General features: G+C 39.1%; 1 protein-coding gene across 1 annotated transcript in view; it reads left to right on the plus strand.

The window, feature by feature from the left end:
- The first annotated feature begins 600 nt into the window (after window positions 1–600).
- Window positions 601–22,352, plus strand: part of LOC111509893 (uncharacterized) — a 75,855-nt gene continuing 54,103 nt past the window's right edge. Inside the window, exons 1-2 of the mRNA XM_074172382.1 lie at window positions 601–758; window positions 10,733–11,038. Of these exons, the coding sequence (XP_074028483.1) occupies window positions 10,978–11,038 (61 nt within the window). The 5' untranslated portion in view covers window positions 601–758; window positions 10,733–10,977. The remainder of the gene's footprint in view (window positions 759–10,732; window positions 11,039–22,352) is intronic.

Raw genomic sequence — 22,352 nt, forward strand, 5'->3', positions numbered from 1 at the left:
AACAAAAATTCATTGACCTACTCACTTATCAATGTATACTAGGTAATTATTTTTATATTTCTATATAATATATGTTCTCCCCTAGGTTGGGTTGTTAAAAAGCCTCAGCTGAACTCCACCCTTTCATCGATTTTTGTATCTACTTCTTCTTCATAAACAATGTATGTCAATGAATAAAGCCCATTCATTATTATTATTATCATTTCTCTACAAGTTTTTCAATTTGTAAGCAGAATAATTTAATACAAGAAGTCCTGACAAATTGGATTTTGCTTATATTACGCAGATTCTTTCTGAGGTGAACTCTCAAGTTTACCTTGTACCCATACTTGAGTTGATTCAACTTTTGTTTTTCAGAATATTGAAGGTTGCTAAATTCAGAAAAATAGCAGATAACATTGACCTCTCAACAAGCGAGTATCTTTCAAAGTATAATCATCGCCATCATCAGTCAAACCGCCCACAATTCCACCTAGTGAACCGACTCTTCGAAGAAGACGTCCACCCATCTCTCCGCCGGATCGAGGTCAACATCGAGAATGAAAACTGACGCGCTCCTTAGTAGGTCACGCATGAAATACTTACCACTCTCTTCACCAGCCGTTGTCTGAAGCTGGCGGTACCCGGCTACGATTGTGGAGAGGTGCGGTCAGTACTGTCTAAGGTCTCGGTGCGTGCAATCCGGGCTCTTTGAACTCTTCGCAAACGTCTCCGCGAGCGGCTGTGTGTGTTGTTGGATAATCCGTTGTCTTATACCGGTAAGTCGCAGACCGGAATGGTTTGGGATGGGCGGACAGCGCCTAGTTTTTCTTGAATAAATTTGAATTTTAGGTTAGGAGATTTAGAGAAGTGGATCATATGATTCAATGATCGATTTATTAGTTTTCATGAAAGTGGCAGTGGTTTTTGGGTGGGTTGCAGTAACGGAACACTCATACATTTCATTCTCCTCACATTGTTCCTTTTCTACATCAATTGGTTGGTTTAGATGAGGTGCAAAGTGTGTGGGTCTATTCGACCCTCCAACGCAACCCCAAATAAACCCAGCTTCTTAACGAAGCCGATTAGTTTGTATGGTGAGTGGTCTTTCAGGTCAGATGGTGAGAGTACGGATCTGCCGAACTCTAAGAACCTGATTTGGTCCCCAGCGGGACAGGCACAAAGTATATGCTCTGCTCTTTTATCATTTTCAACAGAGGCGACACCCACTGTCTTCCGACAGTCCAAGTCTCTGCATATGATGATTCAATTGACAGTGACCTGTCAGAAGGCCTGTTAGACAACGTAGTTCATCCCTACTGTAGTCTAACAACTGTTTGGTATCAAGCTTCGAAGGGTGAATAAACGCGTTGGAGTGAGCCAATCCTGGAAGATTCTGGCAGAAGTCCATAAATCTTCTTGCCATCCAGGTGTTCAGTGTTTGGTTGGCAAAGCCCAAAGCGATGCCGATGACAGGTTCTGGTCCGATGAAGCAGCCTGCAGCAACCTCTTTTGCAAGAGAGTCAGCAGCTTCATTGCCTTCCAGGCCAGTATGGTTAGGAATCCAAGCCAGAGACAATCTGTTAAATCTTCCTATCGGAGAGATTTGTTTTTGGCAGTTTGCTACCAATTTAGACATTGCTCGGTAGGAGCCAAGAGCTTCCAATGCCGCTTGACTGTCCAAGAATATTTTTATTGACTTGTGAGTGAGGTTGGATTTATCCAATCTCTCCGCACACAATTCAATAGCGTAAATTTCCGCTTGAAATACAGTCGCATATATTCCTAGCCAGGTAGATATCTCTGTCCTGGGTCTGCGACTAAAAAAACCGTAAGGTGTTTTTGATCCATCTGTCAACCAAAAACTATCTGCTCTCAATATTTCCTTCTCCCGGAGGATCCAATCCTCTCTACTCAAGAATAGTACTTTATAAGGCACTTTGTAGTTGACAGTTGGAGGCTTAAAGTCAGAGGTCATTTCCAGGATGTTGTGACTTCCAATGTCAACCAACAGTCGGTTGCACTCTGCATTGAATTGATTTATACAATTGGTAATGTGCACAAGTCTGTATGCAGTCCATCAAGCCTCTCTCTCCAGGAGAATGTGGAAAGAGGTAGATCTAGAGATCTAGAAGGATCTCCATGGCCGCTGACGGTGTGGTACTGATGGCACTACTGATAGCCAGACAAGCCTGTCTCTGTAGGCCAGAAAGCTTCGCTCGGGCCGTTTTCTGTAAAGGCTTCGGCCACCAAGCAATTGCACCATAAGTGATCATTGGTCTGACAATCATCACATAAATTCAATGGATTTGTTTGGGACCTCAACCCCAAGTTTTACTATAAAACCTTCGACGTGAGTCTTTTATCAAGGACAATGCGAAGATATTTCACCTCCGTTCCAAATGGAATGACCCCACCATTGAGGGAAAGTGGCGTTAGATCGTCCAATTTTCTCCTCTTGGTGAAGGGGATCAACACAGTTCTGCTGGGTTTGACAGACATCTGCTCCCTCAGGCACCAACTGTAAACAATTTTCAACGCGCTTTGGAGGATATTAGAAGCTACCCTTCCCGACGTGGACCTTGCCAGGATGACAAGGTCATCTGCATAAGCTTGCAGATCGACTTTTTTTCTGTCAAGGGCATCAAGCAGACTATCCATCAGGAGTGACCACAGAAGGAGAGATAGTACCCACCTTGAGGGCAGCCCCTAATGACCCTGAACCTGAGAGCCTTACCGTGAAGAGTCGTAGTTGAAGTTCTATTTACTAGCATGGCATAGATTCAGCCAGTTATGGTCGAATCTATACCCTTCTTAGCCAGAGACAATCCTAAAAATTCAGGTGAAGCATTGTCAAATGCTCCTTCAATATCAAGAAATACAGCAACCCTAATCCCCTTGTTATCAATGGTTTGGGAGATTTTCTCAAAGAGGTTGTTTAATGCTGAATCTGTCGATTTGCCGGTTTGATAAGCATACTGGTGGTTATTCAGGGGGATTAATAAAATGCTACCCTCCTGATAGGTCCGTCCAGTATCCTCTTAAGTCCTTCCAGCAGAAAGGATGTAAGGCTGATTGGTCGTACTGATTTGGGGTGTGGGTCTCTCCGGCCCACTTTAGGTATACATACCACCCTTGCTGCCAACCAACTGGGTGGTACATAGTTCTATGCCAGAATAGCTCTATACAATTTTGTGAGAATAGTTAAAATTATTTCCAGTCCGTCCAATACCATCCTCTCCGGCAGATTTGAAGGACTGAAAAGCCCATTCAACTGCCGCTGCTGTGATAACCTTTATTGCGACGTCCCAGTCGTTCTTTTTTGGGTGCTTAGCGCCCTAGAAGATGGGCGGTATGTTTTTATCAAGAGTCAGATTTCCAGGAGAGTGGTTTTCTATCAAAAACTCTAAAGTTTTTTTACTGGAGGTCGTGAATGTTCCATCAGGTCGTTTAAGCGACTCAATTTCAGCAGTCGGCTCTCTAGAGAGAATCTTGTGAATCCCTGTGCTGCGAGGTAAATCAGAGATACTCTCACAGAACTTCCTTTGATAATGTGTAGTAGTGTGATATTGATTTCTTCGCAGCTCAGATAACTATTTTTATGTTAGTCTACAAAATATTTAGACCAACTTATATGATTTTCAAATGTGCCACGTGAAAACTAATATGAAAATGTTAGTTCTCAAGATCAGGACATCAAACAGCGATACTAGATGTTCATGATATCGCCCGTATCGAGAACTGCATAAACAAGTAATTGATGCGTTATTTGACTCTGAGACTCGACTATTATAATCTATATGCGGACTATCTATTACCGTACCGTTCGGGCCCGATCCGTGAAAATAATAACGATGTTACAACACAAAGGCGCAACACTTGGCATTCTTACACGACTGTTCAATTAGTTGTCAGTGTGCATTTAAGACAATAAACTATAGCTTTCTTTCATTTGTTCTGTGAGTGTTTCTTGCTTCACATTAGCCTCGATTGATGAGCGGTGAATACTGTCGTGTTTGGGAAGTTTTTCTCGAAAAAAAAAATTCTAAGAATCGTTGAATTATTGCAAAGTCGATGAATAATACGTTCAGCACAGTCAGTCTAGGCATTATCTGTGTTTATATGGCAAAATTGGCGACATGTAAGTGAGCCAATCTTTGCTTCATTATATTGAGAAAATATGTGGAATGATTAGTAAGTATCTTCTGTGTAGAGTCAAGTAGGGCCTTTCATTGAACGCCTTCCATCTTAAGTCTGAGAAATAGATCAAATTAAATTCCAGAACACGTCAATACAGATCAGGAAACACTCAATAATTTTTTCTGCACAATTGCTCAATAACTAACTTCATCCCTTGTTCCTACTTTAAATCCTACGGATTATTCAAATAATTCAAATATGCCCAACAACTTTCATTTTGAAGACACACATTCAATAGAGCTGAAAGAATTCTTGCAAGACAATGAAACGAAAATACAACGGGCATTGACGAAAGTTCAGTAAAAATTTCAAATAACCTTCCCGATTCCGCTTTGAATACACCAGTGATTGCTATGAATAAATCCTCTTCCCTCGGAAATTTCCCTTCGTGTCTAAAGACAGCTCTTGTAAATCCTATTTTCGAAGGCGGTAATTCAGAAGATTCAAGTAACTTCAGACTTATCTACACGCTCTCAACAATCCCAAAATCATAGAAAAAATGGTGAAAAAAGGGTATTACCTTTTCTTTATGAATACAATAGATCCCATTCAGCGAGCAAACCTCGTTGTCTACTTCATTTACCTACAGTTCCTGGGTCAGTTGGATTTTATACAGATGCAGGCCCAATTCACGACGCAAAAATCGCCAAGTTATGGTCTGCGAAAGGGCGAGTTCTTGGGAGCGACGTGGAATCGACTGTCTGGGATTTCCCTGCACACTCTCATAGACAGCGGTTATGTTGTCGGCAGCGTTTCGTCGACGTACGGCTGTTGGTATTCAATATTACATAGCAAGATGTACCTACTCGTATTCAAAATTGGCAAACGCGGAAGGTATCATGTTGTTCAATAACGAACTGATATGGCTCTGAAATCTATACAGAAATATTCAGGTAACACTTCATTGTAACATTCATTCTCACTGAACGGTTTACGAAACGGCAACACGTGTTTCGCAGAACCTTTATATTGGCCAAACGTAGAGATTCTTCTCTCAAAGAATAAATGAACACAAAAGTAGTTTTTTGAATGCGAAGACCAAATCCATATTGCAAGAAACGAGAGCTATCGATCATCACATACAGAAAACATGTGTAAGCATATTGATATTGAATACAAATATGAATATAATGATACGCATATTTTTTTGCAAGTGACCCTGTATACCAGGAACCGGAATGTATTCCATCTACAATCGAATTTCCCCTCCAATATTCATAGCTTATTAATCTGCTATTTATGTCTGTGTTTCCCTATAATTTAATGACATTAACATTGACGGTTCAATGGTAATTGATACCCAAATTGTTCGTGACTATTAGATGATATCAGAACGAGCATCTAGAACTTGGGAAGATATTACAACTAGCGGTAATGTGACACAAAATGAAAATTACCATATGGAAAGTCTAACAGTGGCTCGAACATGTTATGTCTTGAATACATCAGCAATTAATGAATCACACAATGGGAACATTAGACAGTAGTCTATCAAGTAGTTAAATGAAATTGAAACGGGAAAAAGCTAATTGGATTCAATTAACTTCGTGGAATAATGAGATTGGTGAAAATTGTAAGTCAAGAAATACTGTGGGGTCGATACGCTTTTCGCTGAAACCCTAGAAAGTGTATGTAAATACCCTTATAGGGGATGATCCAAATGAAGTATGCACCATTAGTATTTTTCGATGTTATCAGATAAATATTTCAAATTGACTAACTAGTATAAAATATGTTCATGCTCATTAGAATGGAGAAAAATAATGTAATTATCGTTATAGAAGAATGAAAATGGCTTTATTGTTTTTCCAAATATCCCCCTTGATGATCAATACACTTTTGCGTCCCTTCAAACCATTTTTCAAAGCAGTTCTTCCATTCCTCTTGATACACCTTCAAAACACGATTTTGAACGCTTCAACTTTATATGTGATTGCAATGGTTGAAAAAAACACTTCTACTTTCGACTAAGCAAGTTGAAATCAAACAGTAAAATCTGTGCATTAGAATTATTCATTTATTCGAACAGACTGCAATAATCAGTGCAAGGTGACCGGTATTTCTGGTTTCCAGTGAGAATATATGAAGTCTTGCTACAAGTGAAGGTAAAACATAGGTATACGAGGTTGGTTTGAAAAGTTCTCGACCTCCAGAGTGGTCAAGAGTATTGATTCTGCTATTGTTTTGCTCACGAAGAGTATTCAATAATGACCCCAAAAATTCGGAACAATGCTCTTGTTGTTCTAACAAGTATCTAGTGGACTTTAAAGACTCCAGGAACTCAGTTGGTGAGAAAGACGATACATTCTCAGGAAACTGTAGCTGCATGAACAGGTGTTTGAGTTTGGTGAACAAGTAGAAAAGATTCTCGTTCATCGTTGAAACCTCGCTCTTGAAATTTTTCGTCATGAACAACTCTTGTGAATTGCTATCCGTGTAGAAAGTATTACCTGAATTATCCAATCCAATTTTTTCGCAACATTTTCAGGACAACCGTCTACTGATTCGTAAGGAAGAACACGTTTCACTGAATCTCCATAAGAACCATTTCTCAAGCTGCGATCGATCCTTCCAAGTGATGAAGGGTTTCGTAGAGGGATCGATTCGGCTCTTGCTCCATGAGGTCTTCCAATTAAAGGGAACCAAAACCTTGTGGACTGCAGCTCATATTTGGGGAGCAAGAATGACCTATGTCCATTGACCGCACTGAAAAAGAAGAAGGTGGATCAATCACTTTCGAATTAACCTTGATAGGAGACTGATGAATATACACATATCTCGGTCAATTTTTAAGAGATTTTAGTTTCGAAGTGAAATGAGGGCAATGCATGATCTCATCAAAATCACGTGAAGGAGGCATAGTTCCCAGGACCCAAACAGCATTACCAATACTAATTCTTTCTATCAAAAAAGAGGTAGAACGGTAATCTTTCGTTGCTTTGCCTACTATCCTTTCTTCCTCCCGAGTTCATGAACGAATAACAAGAGACTCTGCTGGGAGATGAACAGCAAAAGTTTCAACCTCTACTAGATGGAAGAGATAGTTTCTACCGTGATTTTGGAATTTTTTTCGTTTTAAATTTTCGACAGACAATGCTGCAGTTGCAGCATACTTCGAACTTTCAACTAGATAGGAAGCCGTGTCAACACAAGTGAAATCCCATACCAAAGGTTTACCGTGGTAAGGAAAAAGTGTCGTAAACTCATTGAGTTAGTGAATTACAAAATCCAACCCTGAAAATTGACACAACTTCATCCAAACAACGTAGAGATGAAATCAGAATATGACAATTATAAAAAAAATCATACTCATGGGAATAGTAATGCTACAGACAGTTTATGTTGGCGAACCAAGAAAATGTTTTCACATAATAATCCATTAATTAATGGAAATTACCAGTCTAACTGACCGTGTTGCAAAACTCGTCTTGAATTAAATATATTGTGGAAAATGATGAGTCGTCACTCATTAATTCCTGGTCTATATACTTTGACTAGATTTTCCGAAGTTTGAATTCCGATAATGAAAATCAAGCCACAATGAAATGGCACATAGGTCATTTTCCATTTTATTTTTCAATTCGCTAACATGGTGTCCAAAATATGCCAAACGTGTGTCATCTGCTGATAATTTCAATCCACTATTCAAAATTGATCTCGATATCGAGTTTAAATACATGAGAAACAGGGTAGGCCCAAGAATAGATCCTTGAGGTACGCCACATGGAATGTCGCTCCTCCTCTGTGATACAAATCCAGATGATTGATTTCGAAACCAGATGAAAACTTCATCTATGATGCGAATATGTTTTAATTTTTCGAGTAAGATGTTGTGTTTAACTGTATCGAAAGTTATAGAAATTCACACTTGTAATCTGAATCTATTTTTAATTGCATATTAGTCATCAAATCCAAAGCTGTAGACTCATTATCTGCGAATATCTGCGAAAGCCACAACGCTCATAATAAAGACATTTAATTTTGTCAGTGTGAATCCCTGATATTCCACAAATACTACATAATTTGAAAGTTTCGATTTCTTTCTCTCTCAACTTCAGTTACAAGGACGAGTTTATTGAGGTGGATGTGTTTCAGATGTCTAAATTCCAGAACTAATTATTTTTGCTATACATTCGAAAATGTATATTCTTGTGATCATTCAATCGCCTCATAGTTGAGATAGAATTGTTGAGCTTTGATCCATTTTCAATTCCACATACAGTGGAACATCCGTTACATATTTTTCACACTTTCCTTTTGTTTGACTAAAGATACTACTATCATAAATTAGTTTCAGGAATAAGTTCAAGAGAAAACTATTAATTATTCCTCTCCTTTTAATTGTTTCAAATGTATTCAATGGCAATGGATCCCATCGAAGATACGGAAAAACGTAATGTACCACTTCCTTTCTTTCTGAGTGCTAATTATGAAGTTATGGAATATAATTGACATGGAGGTATAGTCGAAGTAAACGATATTGTGCATGTTTAAAATTGGCGGTACTCTCAAAGGCCACAAAAACCAATACATACATAGTGGATAACTTTCACTAACCGAGATTTATGAATGGCTGAAGATTCATTAAATTAAATTTGAAGTCATCTTACGGCGACGAATAAAAGTCTGGGAAATCGGGGAATTTCATCGCCGTCGTGTAAAGTTCAGGAACTGATCGCGATTTGAGTGTTGAACTTCGATATTGGTGCAGTTATAATTACTTAAAATTTGTGTTATCTGTTCAAATATGGCGTCCTTGGACAAGTACTAATTGTAATAACGAATGTAATAACAATAGCGATGGTGAATAAGATTCGAATGCATTTTGCATATCTTAATACAGAGAGTATGTTTCAATGTATATAAGAATCTACATGTCGAGTTCGGCTCCGAGGGAAACAAACTATTATAGCAACATCAGATATGACCGAAATTCCTTTCTCAACTTCACGTAAAATAGTCAAAAACAAACCTTTAGAACGCGAGACGCGATGTGATACAGGATTACCAAAACCTTTAGATGTTCGTCCAATGAAATCATTGAAAAAAAATAATATAGACTGTTACAAAAGCAATGAGAATTCTACAACTGGAATTATAAGAAAGAAATTGAATACTTCTGGTCATAACGTGAGCTGCTGTGACAAAACCCTTCAGAATGGAGTAAATCTGTTAATCTGTTCCGACCAGATAAACTGGGTTTTAGATCGGAAACAATAAAAAAAGTCAAGCAGTTATGGAAAGCAGAAGAATAGTGGAATTGCGTAATAAATACTTAGAACAAATAACTAAATATAGACAAGAACAACGGCAAATTATCTATTTGGACGAAACTTAGTATGACACTCACGACACAGTTACGAAAGGGTGGACTGATGGTTCAAGAATGTGTACACCTAACATTCCTGCAAACAAAGGATCGCGACTAATCATGGTGCATTGCGAAGGAAGTAAAAGATTGAGGACTGCAATGTTGACCATCATAAGAACATGGAATCTAATATTTTAGAGGAATGGTTTTGAAACACATTGATCCAAAATTTGGATGCGAATAGTGTAATAGTTTTCGAGAACGCTTCCTATCATTCGCGATAGCCCATCAAAGTTTAAAAACAAATCTGTTCAAAATCTGTTTTTCTGGTAATCAGCTGTTGCCCCCCTTACAAACGACAACTCTCAGAAGTTAAGAAACTTGTGCGAGCTAAGGACTAACGAGGTCTTACCTTTCAACGTGGGATTCCTAACACGGGACCGAATAAAAATTCGAGGAAAGATGAGATACTAAGATTTTTAATGTAGAAAAATTCGTATTTTGAACATTACAATGCCAAACACCAACTACTTGAAGTTTTACAGACAAAAACATTTGAAAATAAACGAAATATTTATTTTATATATTGTTATATATATTTTTATTCTATATATGTTATATACTTATTGTGACTCTTATATAATCAGAATTGATATTATATTATCAGAATTGAATAATGAAATTAGTTAGCCCTTAACTATATTATTGAAGGGGAGCTGTTGAAAGGCAGGTTGTACTATATCGTTTACTTGAACTATACTCTGTAGGAATTTTAGCAACAATAATAAACGAAAATAGACGATAATTATTGAAAATGAAATCATCATGAGTGAATTGAAGGGGTGAAAAATGGGAGGAGAGAATAATTTTTTTGAAATAAAGTAAGGTTCCCAGAGTTTTCAATGTTTTTCCACATAAAAACTAGGTTTTTGATATTTATTCACTGCTATGAAGTTTATTTCATACCGACTGCACCATACTCTGACTTCTTTTTCCTAAATTAATTTTTGATCTATATAAAATCCCGATAACTTGAACAACATCATTAACCACAAAAAATACGCAGCAATTTTCACACATTTCATCAACAGTCTAGAAGAAAACAATAATTATTTAGAAACAACCGCTCTTTGCCAATCCCCAGTCATACACCGCGCATCAATGAAAAGTTGCATTACATCCACAACATGAATAATAATGATAATTATAATTCACCCACTGAACACGACGTTTTTGTTGCAGGAAACGGAAAGGAAACTTTGGAAAGCGACTATTAGCAACGTCTCTGCAGGAAATCTCGCGTTTCTTTAATGATCAATTAGCAAAAATTGAATCAGGAATGGCGCAATGAGGCTGAACTGAAACACTAATTAGCAGAAGTGACGTTGGAGGTCAACCAACTGATGGAAATAGGCGGTTGTTATGTGAAGTGCTAAGTGAGGTTCAGTGAAACTACAAATGGTTGAGAAAAACTTTCCTAGGAAACAATGACATCTCATGTGAACATACTGGTACTGACTGTTTGGATTATGGGATATTTTACTCTGGGTGAGTACCTAAAATTTACAATTATTTTCGTTGCCCCACGTTGGGTGCCAATTTTGTAACCTTACCATAACCTTTCCTCAATACAGAGCGAGATAATGATTAATTTGCTCAGTTGTAACGACTAGCCGTGGATCTGTGGATACAAGGGCGCAGGTCGGTTTTAATTGTTCCGTAGAAGCTCAATAGTAAGTACTGAAAAGGGTTACCAAATTCAAGTTGTTAATTGGTCGCTATCTACAGAAGTTTATAGGAATAGTGTACCCTTTTTAACATTCGCCACTATAGATCATCTTTGATAAGAGACACTTTTAGACAACCAATAAAACGAGGAAAAGTTTTCAATTTAGACATTCAATGTTCAAAGTGATTTTCAAGAATTTGACTGTTCCCTGAATAAACAAATCGGAGTGTCAATGGTTTGATATTGAATTTTTCTCAATGATGGCCTCTATAGGAAAATGTTTAGTCTCGGATGAAAATCCTATTTCCCGAAACCATCAAAGAAAGCGGTTGACTTGTGATCTTCCGATTGGACTTCTCTGATCCTGGCGGTTCAGGATTCCAGCAGTTTCCAGCAACAGCTTCAAACGAAGAATAACCTAGCATACACACCGAATAATTACGCAACCTTAACATTGCGGGTAGAAAACGAAGAACCTCGCTATTAATATTCCAAGAAGAGTGTAGGTCATCGAAAGAAAGTTGTAACCATACTCACCGTTCTATAATAAAAGCGATAATTAAAACAAATAAGTGTAGCATACCCCGGAACCCGCGGTCATCTGATTTATCGTTTCTACTTTCCTTGGAGCTTGAGCAATTCGATTTGAAGATACTATCTACACAATAGTTCATGCTAGGATTGGCAATCGTGATTGGTAATTCACAATTCAAAAAGTAATCCATTGTAATAGAAAAGATGGTACGCTATGAAAACCTGATAGTCATGATTCAATGGCGATGAAAAACTTCGTGGGATTTTGGAAGGGAAAAAACCACGAGAGGAAAAAACAACCAGGGAGAAATGATAAGATCATGGTTGATTCAACAAGAGAAATCTGACGGAATATTAGTGTCACGGGTAGTTCCTTAGTTCTGAAACTAGTCTGAAAAATCGTTGAAAAATCTACTTGTTTCTTATCAATATTTGTGCATTCATTAATTTCGTTCTCAAGGCTTCACGTGATCCAAACAGAACTGTCTGGTATCTTAGTCGCCACAAAGGCTAGTACTAGCCCCAGATCTAGTACTAAAGTGCCACCAAGACTTAGCCAAAGTCTCGTTAGATAATAACATTATCCTGAGGTGAGTTAAATTGCCCGACAGGAGTCGTGCCGACTCTTCAGTCAAGGAAGCGGCTGGACTAAGAATTTTAGCACCAGAGGCACCTACGGCCTGATGACTTCCACAATTGCGAAACTAGCCAAATTTTACACCCATACTCAATCCCTGAAGGAATGGGATGGAATAAAAGGATGCAATCTTGTCAGGATCACCCTGGGCGACCCTGGGAAGCTGGCGCCGAAAAAATATCTGGCGATGACCAGGAACATCTACGTTCAACAGTAGGATTTCTGACTGGCCACTGTCAACTAAGGAAATACCTCCATAATATGGGGCTAGTGGACACAGCTCTATGCAGGATGTGTGAACAGGAAGATGGAACTGTCAGGCATGTCCTATGCGAGTGTTCGGAGTTATCCTCAATAAGAGAGTGTGTGTTCGGCGAGACTTGGCCTACACCTGCCGATATACAGGAGATGTCTCCCAGTGACCTGTCCACCTTCCTGGAAAAGACAGGATGGACGATGACCTAGGAGGACAACTCCTCGGGAGGATGTACAATGGATCACATGTTGCCTAAGTGCTGTGGGCCAACACTCACTCTCTACAGATACATATACAGAGGGCTTTACGTTTAGAACGAAATGCCTGTATTCTGTTTCATCAAACGACAAACATTTACCAGAAGAGGAAGCAGAGAACACAAAAAAATATATCGTAAACTAAAAAATACTGATTGAAACTGTAACTGAAGGAAATACGTTAGTTATGGATTTTCATCAAGTATCGGCCGATTCCATCATATATCTAAAAAATACTGATTGAAACTGTAACTGAAGGAAATTTATCATCTAATAACATTGATGACATACTGTGTTTTCTTGATGCGAAACTTATAGCAGCACGTTAAATCGATTGCTGGCGTGAAAACGCATGCCGTGGCGACGGATCGCCTTGCGCAAGCGACTGTGCGATTCTCTTTCCACTGGTTCGGTGTTACGCTTTCTCACGCCACACTGAGCCACACAGTGTATATATAGAGCCTGTGTTTTACTGAATTCCTGAATGAATAATTTTTAAAATAAAGAAATGAGCAGACTCCTGCAAAGAAAGTGAATAAGTTAATTATCTATGTATCTATACTAAAACAAATGTGAAAGTTTGTGCGTATGTATGTATGTTTGTGGCTCTTTCACGCCTAAACGAATGAACAGATTTAGATAAAACTGTTCTATTTAAAACCTTACTTCCTTAAGTATCTGAATAATTTGAATTCTGTGCTATAAAAAGTAGTAATCAGTTTCTTTTCTGTAAAGTTTTGAAAATGGAATGAATATAGCCAAAATGTTAGTTATAAACAAGATTTTTTTTCTAATTTATCGAGAACCACTTCTGAACTCATTTATAGAATTCGTGATACCAGAAAACTGTTCAAACTTCCAAATTAGGATGGAAATGATTGCAAATATTATGAAAAATTGAAGATCTTGAAAGAGGTATAGATTTTCCTGAATTACTTAATGTCGTTTCATTCTTCTTTATATTTATCACCTAATTTCCAATACATTTCTGACTATCTCATCGACATTTTCAGTTCTAGTGATTTTTAATATCTCATTCAAGAATATAATTTCACTTTCAAAATGTTATTTCCCTCTCTGGATTCATTAGACGTTGTTCCTCTTTCGGGTGCATTTGTCCATCCTCCTCCTATCAAAATTGACAGGAGCTTCGTCGGGGGCAGCAGTCTTCTTCGAAGCAATGCTGCCACCCCTCCTCTTTCATTATAAAAACATTTAAATTTTTTGTTAGTCTCCCCTTGTTCGGGAGACTTTCTGATTTTATACGCATATCTTTCGTATGAATAATAGAATCCAATTCCCACGTGGACATCCAATCCACCTCGGTCTCTAATCGACGTGAATGGGAATAGGAGTTATGTAAATCCACTTTAGCATTCCCACGTGGACATCCGATCCACCCTGGCCACCACCCGGCGAGAACGGGAGTGCTATTTCCCTTTGAACACTTACAAGACTTCTCATGTGGTGGCACGTTTTATGACATTTCAACAATGACGTCTGCGTAGCTTCTTTATGGACGGTCGTTATCGGCACGTTCATTCACCATCATATCAGAAACCAAACTCCCTTCCACCCCCTCATGCCTTCTCCCAGGTTGAGTGCCCTGAGTTGAAATCTTCTCCACACGGTCAATCTGTACAGAACATCCCATTTCGTCCATCCACCCCCGCTCCTCCGGAGCGGACCTCACATTACTGATGGGCACTTCACCAAGATTGGCATCTGACCTTCTTTGGTCGAAAATCAGCCTCTAGGTGCTTTTACTTTCTGTTGTATCGTTTTATCTTGACTTTCCTAACTGAATTTTTGCATGGAGTTACCAAAAACTAACCGGAGATGAGTGTCTTTTCAATCGGCATACGGCATACGGTCAATAAAAAAGTTTTTTTCATCAAGACAACGCATCGTCTCACAAGTCAATCAAAACGATGGCAAAACTACATGAAATGAACTTCGAATTACCCCCATATTCACCATATCTGCCAGATTTAGCTCCCGGCGACCACCGGCTGCTCGCTGACCCCAAAAAATGATCTTCGGTTAGAAATTTTGCTTTAATGAAGAGGTCGTTGCTGAAACTGGAACCTTCTTTGAGGCAAAAAATAAATCGTTCTAGAAAAGTGGTATTGAAATGTTAAAGCGGTTCTGGAATCATCGTGTGGCTCTTGATGGAGATAACGTTGACGAATAAAGCCAATTTTGAAAAAAAAACGCGTTTTTGCTCCATTTACTATCTACGTTGTGGAAATACATAAAAAAGAATCTATTGATTACCCATGAAGCGAATGACTGTGCTCAATCTTTAATATTTTTTCAAATTATCAAAATGGAAAGTGTAATTGAACGCATAAGAGAGTAATTCAAGGTCCCCGTGGCAATGAAATAGAAATCTGCATATTAGCAATATTGAATTATTTATCAGGATATACCGGATAGTATAGCAAAATGATTCTGGGGTACTGGAAATCGAAGAATATTCAACAAAAACAAATATTCATATCGTCCACCCCATATATGAACTGTCAGGTATATTCCTGACAGTTCACATCACTGTGGACAGCACAAACGTGCTGGGCTGAATTTTCTAGCGCATTGCATTTTGATTTTTCACAAAAGGAAAACGTACAATACAGGAAATAGTAGCTACTAACGGTTTCTCGAGGGGTATTATAGATGATATAATAAGAAAGAAAAAGTTTAGGTTGAGACTGAACGAATTTTAAAAACGACGAAAAGCAAGATAAATATATCTCAGTTCCGTACCACCAATACACGAAAAACTTTGGAAACATTTTCAAAAAACTAGGTATGAAGATGGTCACTACAGTCTTTCACGAAATCAAAAAGTCGAAGTTGACAATTATTAAAAGTCTGGAATTTACGAAATTAAATGTTGGGACTGCGATGTAAAATATTATGAATAGACAAAATTATTTATTGAAATAAGATATAAGAAACACTTAGCATAACTAATATATGGAAGACCTGAAAAATCAGCAGTCGCCCATATTTTGCAACAAAGCAATTCCGTAGACTTCAGTTCATTAAAATTAGTTAGACAACTTAACAATAGGCATCTAGATGCCTATGAGACTGTACAAATAAGTAAACATAATATTATCATGAATAATGATGGTGGACCAATAGTCAATAGTATATTATATAGCTCTTCAAAATGATATTTCAATTATTAAATTCACCTGACTATTACACAAGGACACATTGTAAAATTGAATTAAGACTAGTAGATAAGGCAATATTGTGAAATTATTTTGAGACACTTAAAAGAGGTATTTATGGTATAAATAGTGATAAGTAGATACGTTTAGTTTGATCTTCCTCTTGAAGATGATCACTTGGTGATCGAAACACGTGTCGAGATGTGAAAATAAGGGTTCGGTGTTGGGAAAAAATCCAATTATATTCATTACTGAACTCTATCTCTCTTATGTGATATAAACGTCTCTCTTATGTGAAACAAAACTGATATTTATTGTTTGCATGTTGGAAGTTGAGACCTTGATAATCCTTATATCGAAAACACAGATTTTGAAACAGATAGTAAAAATTCTAAATTCATTTTGCATAGGATCCACCATTGAGATTTATCAGTAGGCATACATCTCTCATTATTCATTAACTGACTAGAAGGAAAATTTCAAATGAAAGGCACCTGTTTCAAATTCAGTGAAAATCGTCACTGATCCACTTTTGAACCGAAAAAATGATGTGGCAAACATTCTAGGTTGAATATCCGGTATGTTGTGGAAACCACTCTATTCCGGCGTAAATCAAGATTTCTCTCATTCCGCCTCTCTACACGGCATTTTTATCTCTGCAACTACTGGCATTGACTTTCATAAAATTCAGATCACGAACCGTTCCCTTCTTCAATGACCTTGAAAGTGAACACGGATTAGTTTCAGTTTCAGTTAAATGCGTTCTTGAAAAAGTGAGACTCGTAACTTATTCATGCATTTATTCATCAATGAAATTGGCACCTTCTGACATGGAAGAGTGAGTTTATTTGGTCCTTCGACAAGAACATGAGCAAAACATTCGACACTTATTCAGAATTCAGAATGACAACAAGTTTTTTTAAATCAACCAACAGTGCTCTGATGAGAAACCCGCTTAGTCCCATTTTGGCAGAGATATCCATGGACGATTTGGAGAGAAAACTATATGGTAACCCACTGGTAAGAAGTTTCGTGTATTGATATAGATATATGGATGATATCCTGATTCTAGATCCAGCATTCTGGAAATGACCTCTGACTTTATGCCTCCAATCATCAACTACGAACTGCCTTATAAAGTACTGTTCCCGAGTAGAGAGGACTGCATCCTCTGGGAGAAGGAAGTATAAAGAGCAGATTGTTGGTTCACAGATGGATCAAAAACACCTTCCAGTTTTGGTGTAGGTACTTTTAGTCGCAGACCCAGGACAGAGATATCTACCTGCTTAGAAACCTATGCGATTGTATTTCAAGCGGAAATTTACGCTATTGAATTGTGTGCAGAGAGATTGGAAGAATCCAACCTCATAAACAAGTCAATAACTATTTTCCCGCACAGTCATGCGGCGTTGGAAGCTCATGGTTCCTACCGAGCAATGTCTGAATTGGTAGTAAGTTGCCAAAAACGACTCTCCTCGCTAGGAAGACCAGAACGTCTCTGGTCTAGATTCCTGGCCATACAGGCCTGAAAGGCAATGATACTGCTGACTCCTTTGCAAAGGAGGGTGCTGCAAGCAGCTTCATTGGACCAGAACCTGTCAGTGACTGGGTTGTACTCTCAAGCATAAACTAACTGAGGGGAGTTTTTACTAAGCAGCGCAGTGAATACCAGGCTTCCAATTAAGAATTCAAAACTATGGAAAAAACTGGAGGAATCAAACAAGCGGCTTCAGAAGCTTCTAAAGAGCAACAAACGAAGCCTTTCACGATGGCAAGAACAACTCCTGACCAGCCACCAGCAACTAAGGGCAACCTAGGAGGGAAGCTCCCCCGTAGCTCCGAGAGCAAAACAACACCGGGCAGGGAAATGAGCAGAATGACCTGAAAACTGTGGCCGTGCCTCAATCCGGCACACAGGGCCCACTTCATGCAACGCTGGATCCACACCAGTGTAACAAGTGTGGACATACTAGTAGATCCCAGCGCGCGTTGCTACATCACAAGCAGACATGTGTAGTGAAAGACAGGCAGCATTGCATCCACTGCGAAAAATTTTACGAAACATACGGAGGAGTCAGACTACACGAGAGAAGGGCTCACCAGGAAAAATACCATCATGAGTTGCAAGTGCGTATCCCTGAAGAAGAGTAGTACTAAAAGGCTTGGCGGCCATTGAGGCCTCTACTCCGCCAGGTAGACCATTTATAGCATATATGGAGAATGCCACCAAACTGACGAAAGAACAAATACGCCACAAGCGTGGTAAACCACTATACGCCACGCTTCTGGCGGAAGCCAGGGATGGAGCTAGGAGAAATTCTCTGACCGGTCCCCTAGCTGGGAATCGAGCTCAGCCACCACGAGCAAGGCCGCTACACCCACGGCCAAGGCGGATGCAATGCTGTCCCCGACAGCAACCATAGAGGCCAGTCCACCTACGGAAGATTTTGACGCAGAGCCAGAGAGTGGAAAGTAACATCGTAACTGCTCTAAAACGGATAGTCCACCAAATCCGGACAGAATCGACCATGATGCCATGGCGTGTGCAGAGGAATTCGAGTTGGAAACGACTACCTACGCCACTCCAACAACTTCAATATGACTGGATGACACTGAGGCTAGTGATGGCTTATCCTTTCAGACGCCTGTCGCAGTTAGCCCTGTACTGGCGCCTTCGCCAAGATTGGAAACATCGAAGGCGCCGGTGATACACACATCGCAGGTTGCCGGCCCTTCTAATATTGTGCCGGACATTACCATCTGACCTAAAAGACCAGTCACCACACAGACTAATCGACTTCGTTAAGAAGCTGGGTTTATTTGGTGTGGAGTGTGTATAGGTATAAGCTACAATAAACCCGTGCGGTTTGCAGTGGAGGGTCGAACAGACCCTCCACTTTGTACCTGACCTAACCTAACCTCTACAGCTTGTGGCCAGTGTAATGGGCAAACTTGTCACAATGCTTTACCATATCAGAGCGATGTCAATGAAGACAGAACCTTTGACCCCGAAATCAGGGAAGACCTGGAGACAAATGCCGTTGAAGATGAGAAAGAAGAGGACTTTGAAATACTGCAGCCATCGGAAGACGACGATGTAGAGGAAGATAGTCGAAATTATAAGTTATAGTTCTTGTCATTTTCAATAATTTTTTTCAATTTTCACAATCATAAATGTGTGAAATATTTTTTATTTGGTCGAGTGTGAATAGATGTGAGCCATAATAAACCCTTGCGGGTTTCGGTGGAGGGTCGAATAGACTCCTTCACTTTAGACCTAATCTAACCTATATCCTGATATGTTTCATAATAACAAACAGACAATTGACTAAGTTCTTGAATTTCATCAATTTTCTCCACCCTTCTATCACATTTACTGTGGAGATGGAAAAGGACGACTGTATACATTTTATGGACTTGACAATAATGATCACAACCCATGTTAACTACTAATAGCCGTGACGAATCGCCATCCAGTAAAAAAAAATTCTGAGACAGCCTTCTGATGTGTTCAGTGACTGTCACAACTTCAGCCAGATCTGACAGATCATCCAATGAAATGTATTTATCACCATTCCTGCAAGTACGGAGCACCTCATTCTGCATCTATTCGGGTCTCTGGAGAAATGTTCTCTTGAGGCTGCAGAATATGGGACAGGCGTACATCATAGCTGGTCTTATAACCTGTTTTCAAATGAGCAACTTGTCAATACTGAGCTTGGATTTTAGTGCTCTGAGCAAATACGTACGTTTTATCGCCGCAGCCACGGCATTGGATCGGCAAACTCAGATGTTTTTGAAAATTCAGGCGCCTATCCAGGGTATCTCCCAGATATCGCGTGCTTTTTTGCTCATCAACGCTCACGCCTTTGTTTCGCAACTTCCCGAAGATCTTCACGTTGGTAAGTTTCTTCGAAAAGTTGACGAGCTCAGTTTTTGATGTGTTCATCTCAATTTTGTTCCTGTCGAAGTAAGATATAACCATGCTGTCAAGATGAATCTGCAGTTGCTGCTTAGGGCCTTCGCTCGAGGATGGATGAGCGTAAATTGCGGTACCGTCTGCATAAATACCCATATTCGTTAGCGAGAACATGGAAAAATCATGCGTGTACAATGAATACAGGTGCGGTAATAGGCAGGACCCCTGCGGGACACCTGCAATAATATGCAGATGAGGTTTGGTCTAGTCTAACACGAAAAGTTCGCTTGGTCAGGTACGGCTCTGCCGAACTCTAAAAACCTGATTCGGTCCCCAGCGGGGTAGGCACAAAGTATATGATCTACTGTTTCATCGTTAATGAGGTAGTCGGATAGTCAAAGTGCAAGATTACCACCTTGATACACGCGACAACCTTCCCATATGAGGGTTTTTGCACGTCAGCTACACTTGACGATGACTTAGATTCAACTGTGCAGTTTACTCTGTCCATAAAAGTCCCACGAGTAGCTGGGGACAGAAGGTCAATCACGGCAGAGCCCCGCATTACCGTGACAAAGCAATGCTTCGACGAGGGGGCGCCCGGTGTCTCGAAGGTTCCGTAGAGACAGCTGATTGTCTCAGTCTCATTCATCCTCTTGGCACGGATACATCGTTGGAATGCCATTCAGTCAGGGAATAATAGAACCACAAGTGAAACTGTCATTTCCGTATCTAGCTACGTGTAAGCAGGCATCAGAATACCGGTTTGCTCAACCCTCACATCCCAAGCTAATGCACTTGACAAAAACAGCATGCACAGTGGTTCAGGCAGTGAAAGATAAACAATGACAGCCAACCAGTCAGCAGGTCTAGCAGGACCATAACTGTGTTCTTCCCCTGATGAAAATATTCCTTTATCCCATGAACAACTCGGATCGGTTGGGAAGTATAAACCAGGCCAGAGATATACTCCTCGAATTATTTTCTGCTCCCAAACTTGAAAAAATGGCTCAAAGATTTTCCAACGAAATTAATTTATTTCCAAAATGTTTGTGTTTTCTTTGTTGGGCCTGGTACTTCTGGTAACACCCTCATATATCTCTGGAATTATTATTATAAAATAAAGGAAAGGTTTATTTATAGTAAGTAGCAGAATATTAGCCAGTTTTCGGTTATTAATTTTCAATTGAAGTTCTCAATCAATTTAACCTTCATAAATTCCGATGTCTCAATTCCATTTGACTGACCTATACTGTTATTTACATAATGAAAAAGTTCAAGTCAATTTATTTTTCAACTTGCATCACTACTTGTTAAACTGACCTATGGACCAGGTTCGGGTAAAACAACTTGTATGAATCTTGGTGTTCAAGGACATTCACCTTTGATGGAAAAAACACAACTGTTCAATTAACAGATATTGAATAACAATTACCGATTTCATATTCGAAACAGTTGTATTGTTTCGAGCCAACTATTCAAAAATTGTTATCCCCGATATATGTTTAGGTAAAACATATCTGAACCTCTGTGGAGGTTAATTATATATAGGGTCTTCCATTAAGCCCATCCTATCTTCAAATTTAAACAAAACAAAGTGAGGGTGTGACGTATCAAAATGTTTTATTCGTTTGAAGGACATTTTGAGATATAACATGTTTCAAATGTTCGCTACGGCTTCTCCGAAACGTCCTATTTTTATTATTATTGTTACGTATAAATAAAGGCTGGATACAGGGTCCTATACAATCCTTAAAACTAAAGAGATCAACAAGTTGATACAATGCATGCAAAAAAAAAATTAATATTTTGAAATTTGATTTTTAAAACTATTAACTGAGTCAGAATTCACAACATCGTTAGGTAAGTTATTCCGTGTTCCGAAAATACGATTCAACAAAAAATATTATCTCTGCCTGTGTTGTCGGCGCGTTTGCATGTGGAAATAATATTTTGGTCCAAGTTAGGTCACTATTAATTAATGAATTTGTGACGTTAAGAGTTAAAAGCCAATTCTCACACCACTGACCAATCGAGTTAAGGTTTCCTTGAAGGAATTTATGTTTAACTCAGGCATTTCCATACAGTTCAGTAGCATCGGCATAAAACGATTTGCAGGACTTTATACGGAGAGCAACATCACTTGCATAAGCAACGAAGAGAAGCGGGTCAATAACATATCCCTGGGGAACTTCACTTGTGACTTGTCTGTCCGAAGAAAAAGAGTGACCTACTTTGACCGTGGAAGTTCTATCTGTCATGTAATTTTCAATCCATAGGTTTAGTTGGTTACGAATACCGAGTGTGACAAGGTTGTGCATCAGCCTCCTCACTGAGACCCTGTCAAA

Source organism: Leptinotarsa decemlineata, unplaced genomic scaffold, assembly GCF_025532065.1.
Source record: "Leptinotarsa decemlineata unplaced genomic scaffold, Ldec_3_MD MMD2_P_RNA_scaffold_12, whole genome shotgun sequence".
Taxonomy (NCBI): Eukaryota; Metazoa; Arthropoda; class Insecta; order Coleoptera; family Chrysomelidae; genus Leptinotarsa; species Leptinotarsa decemlineata.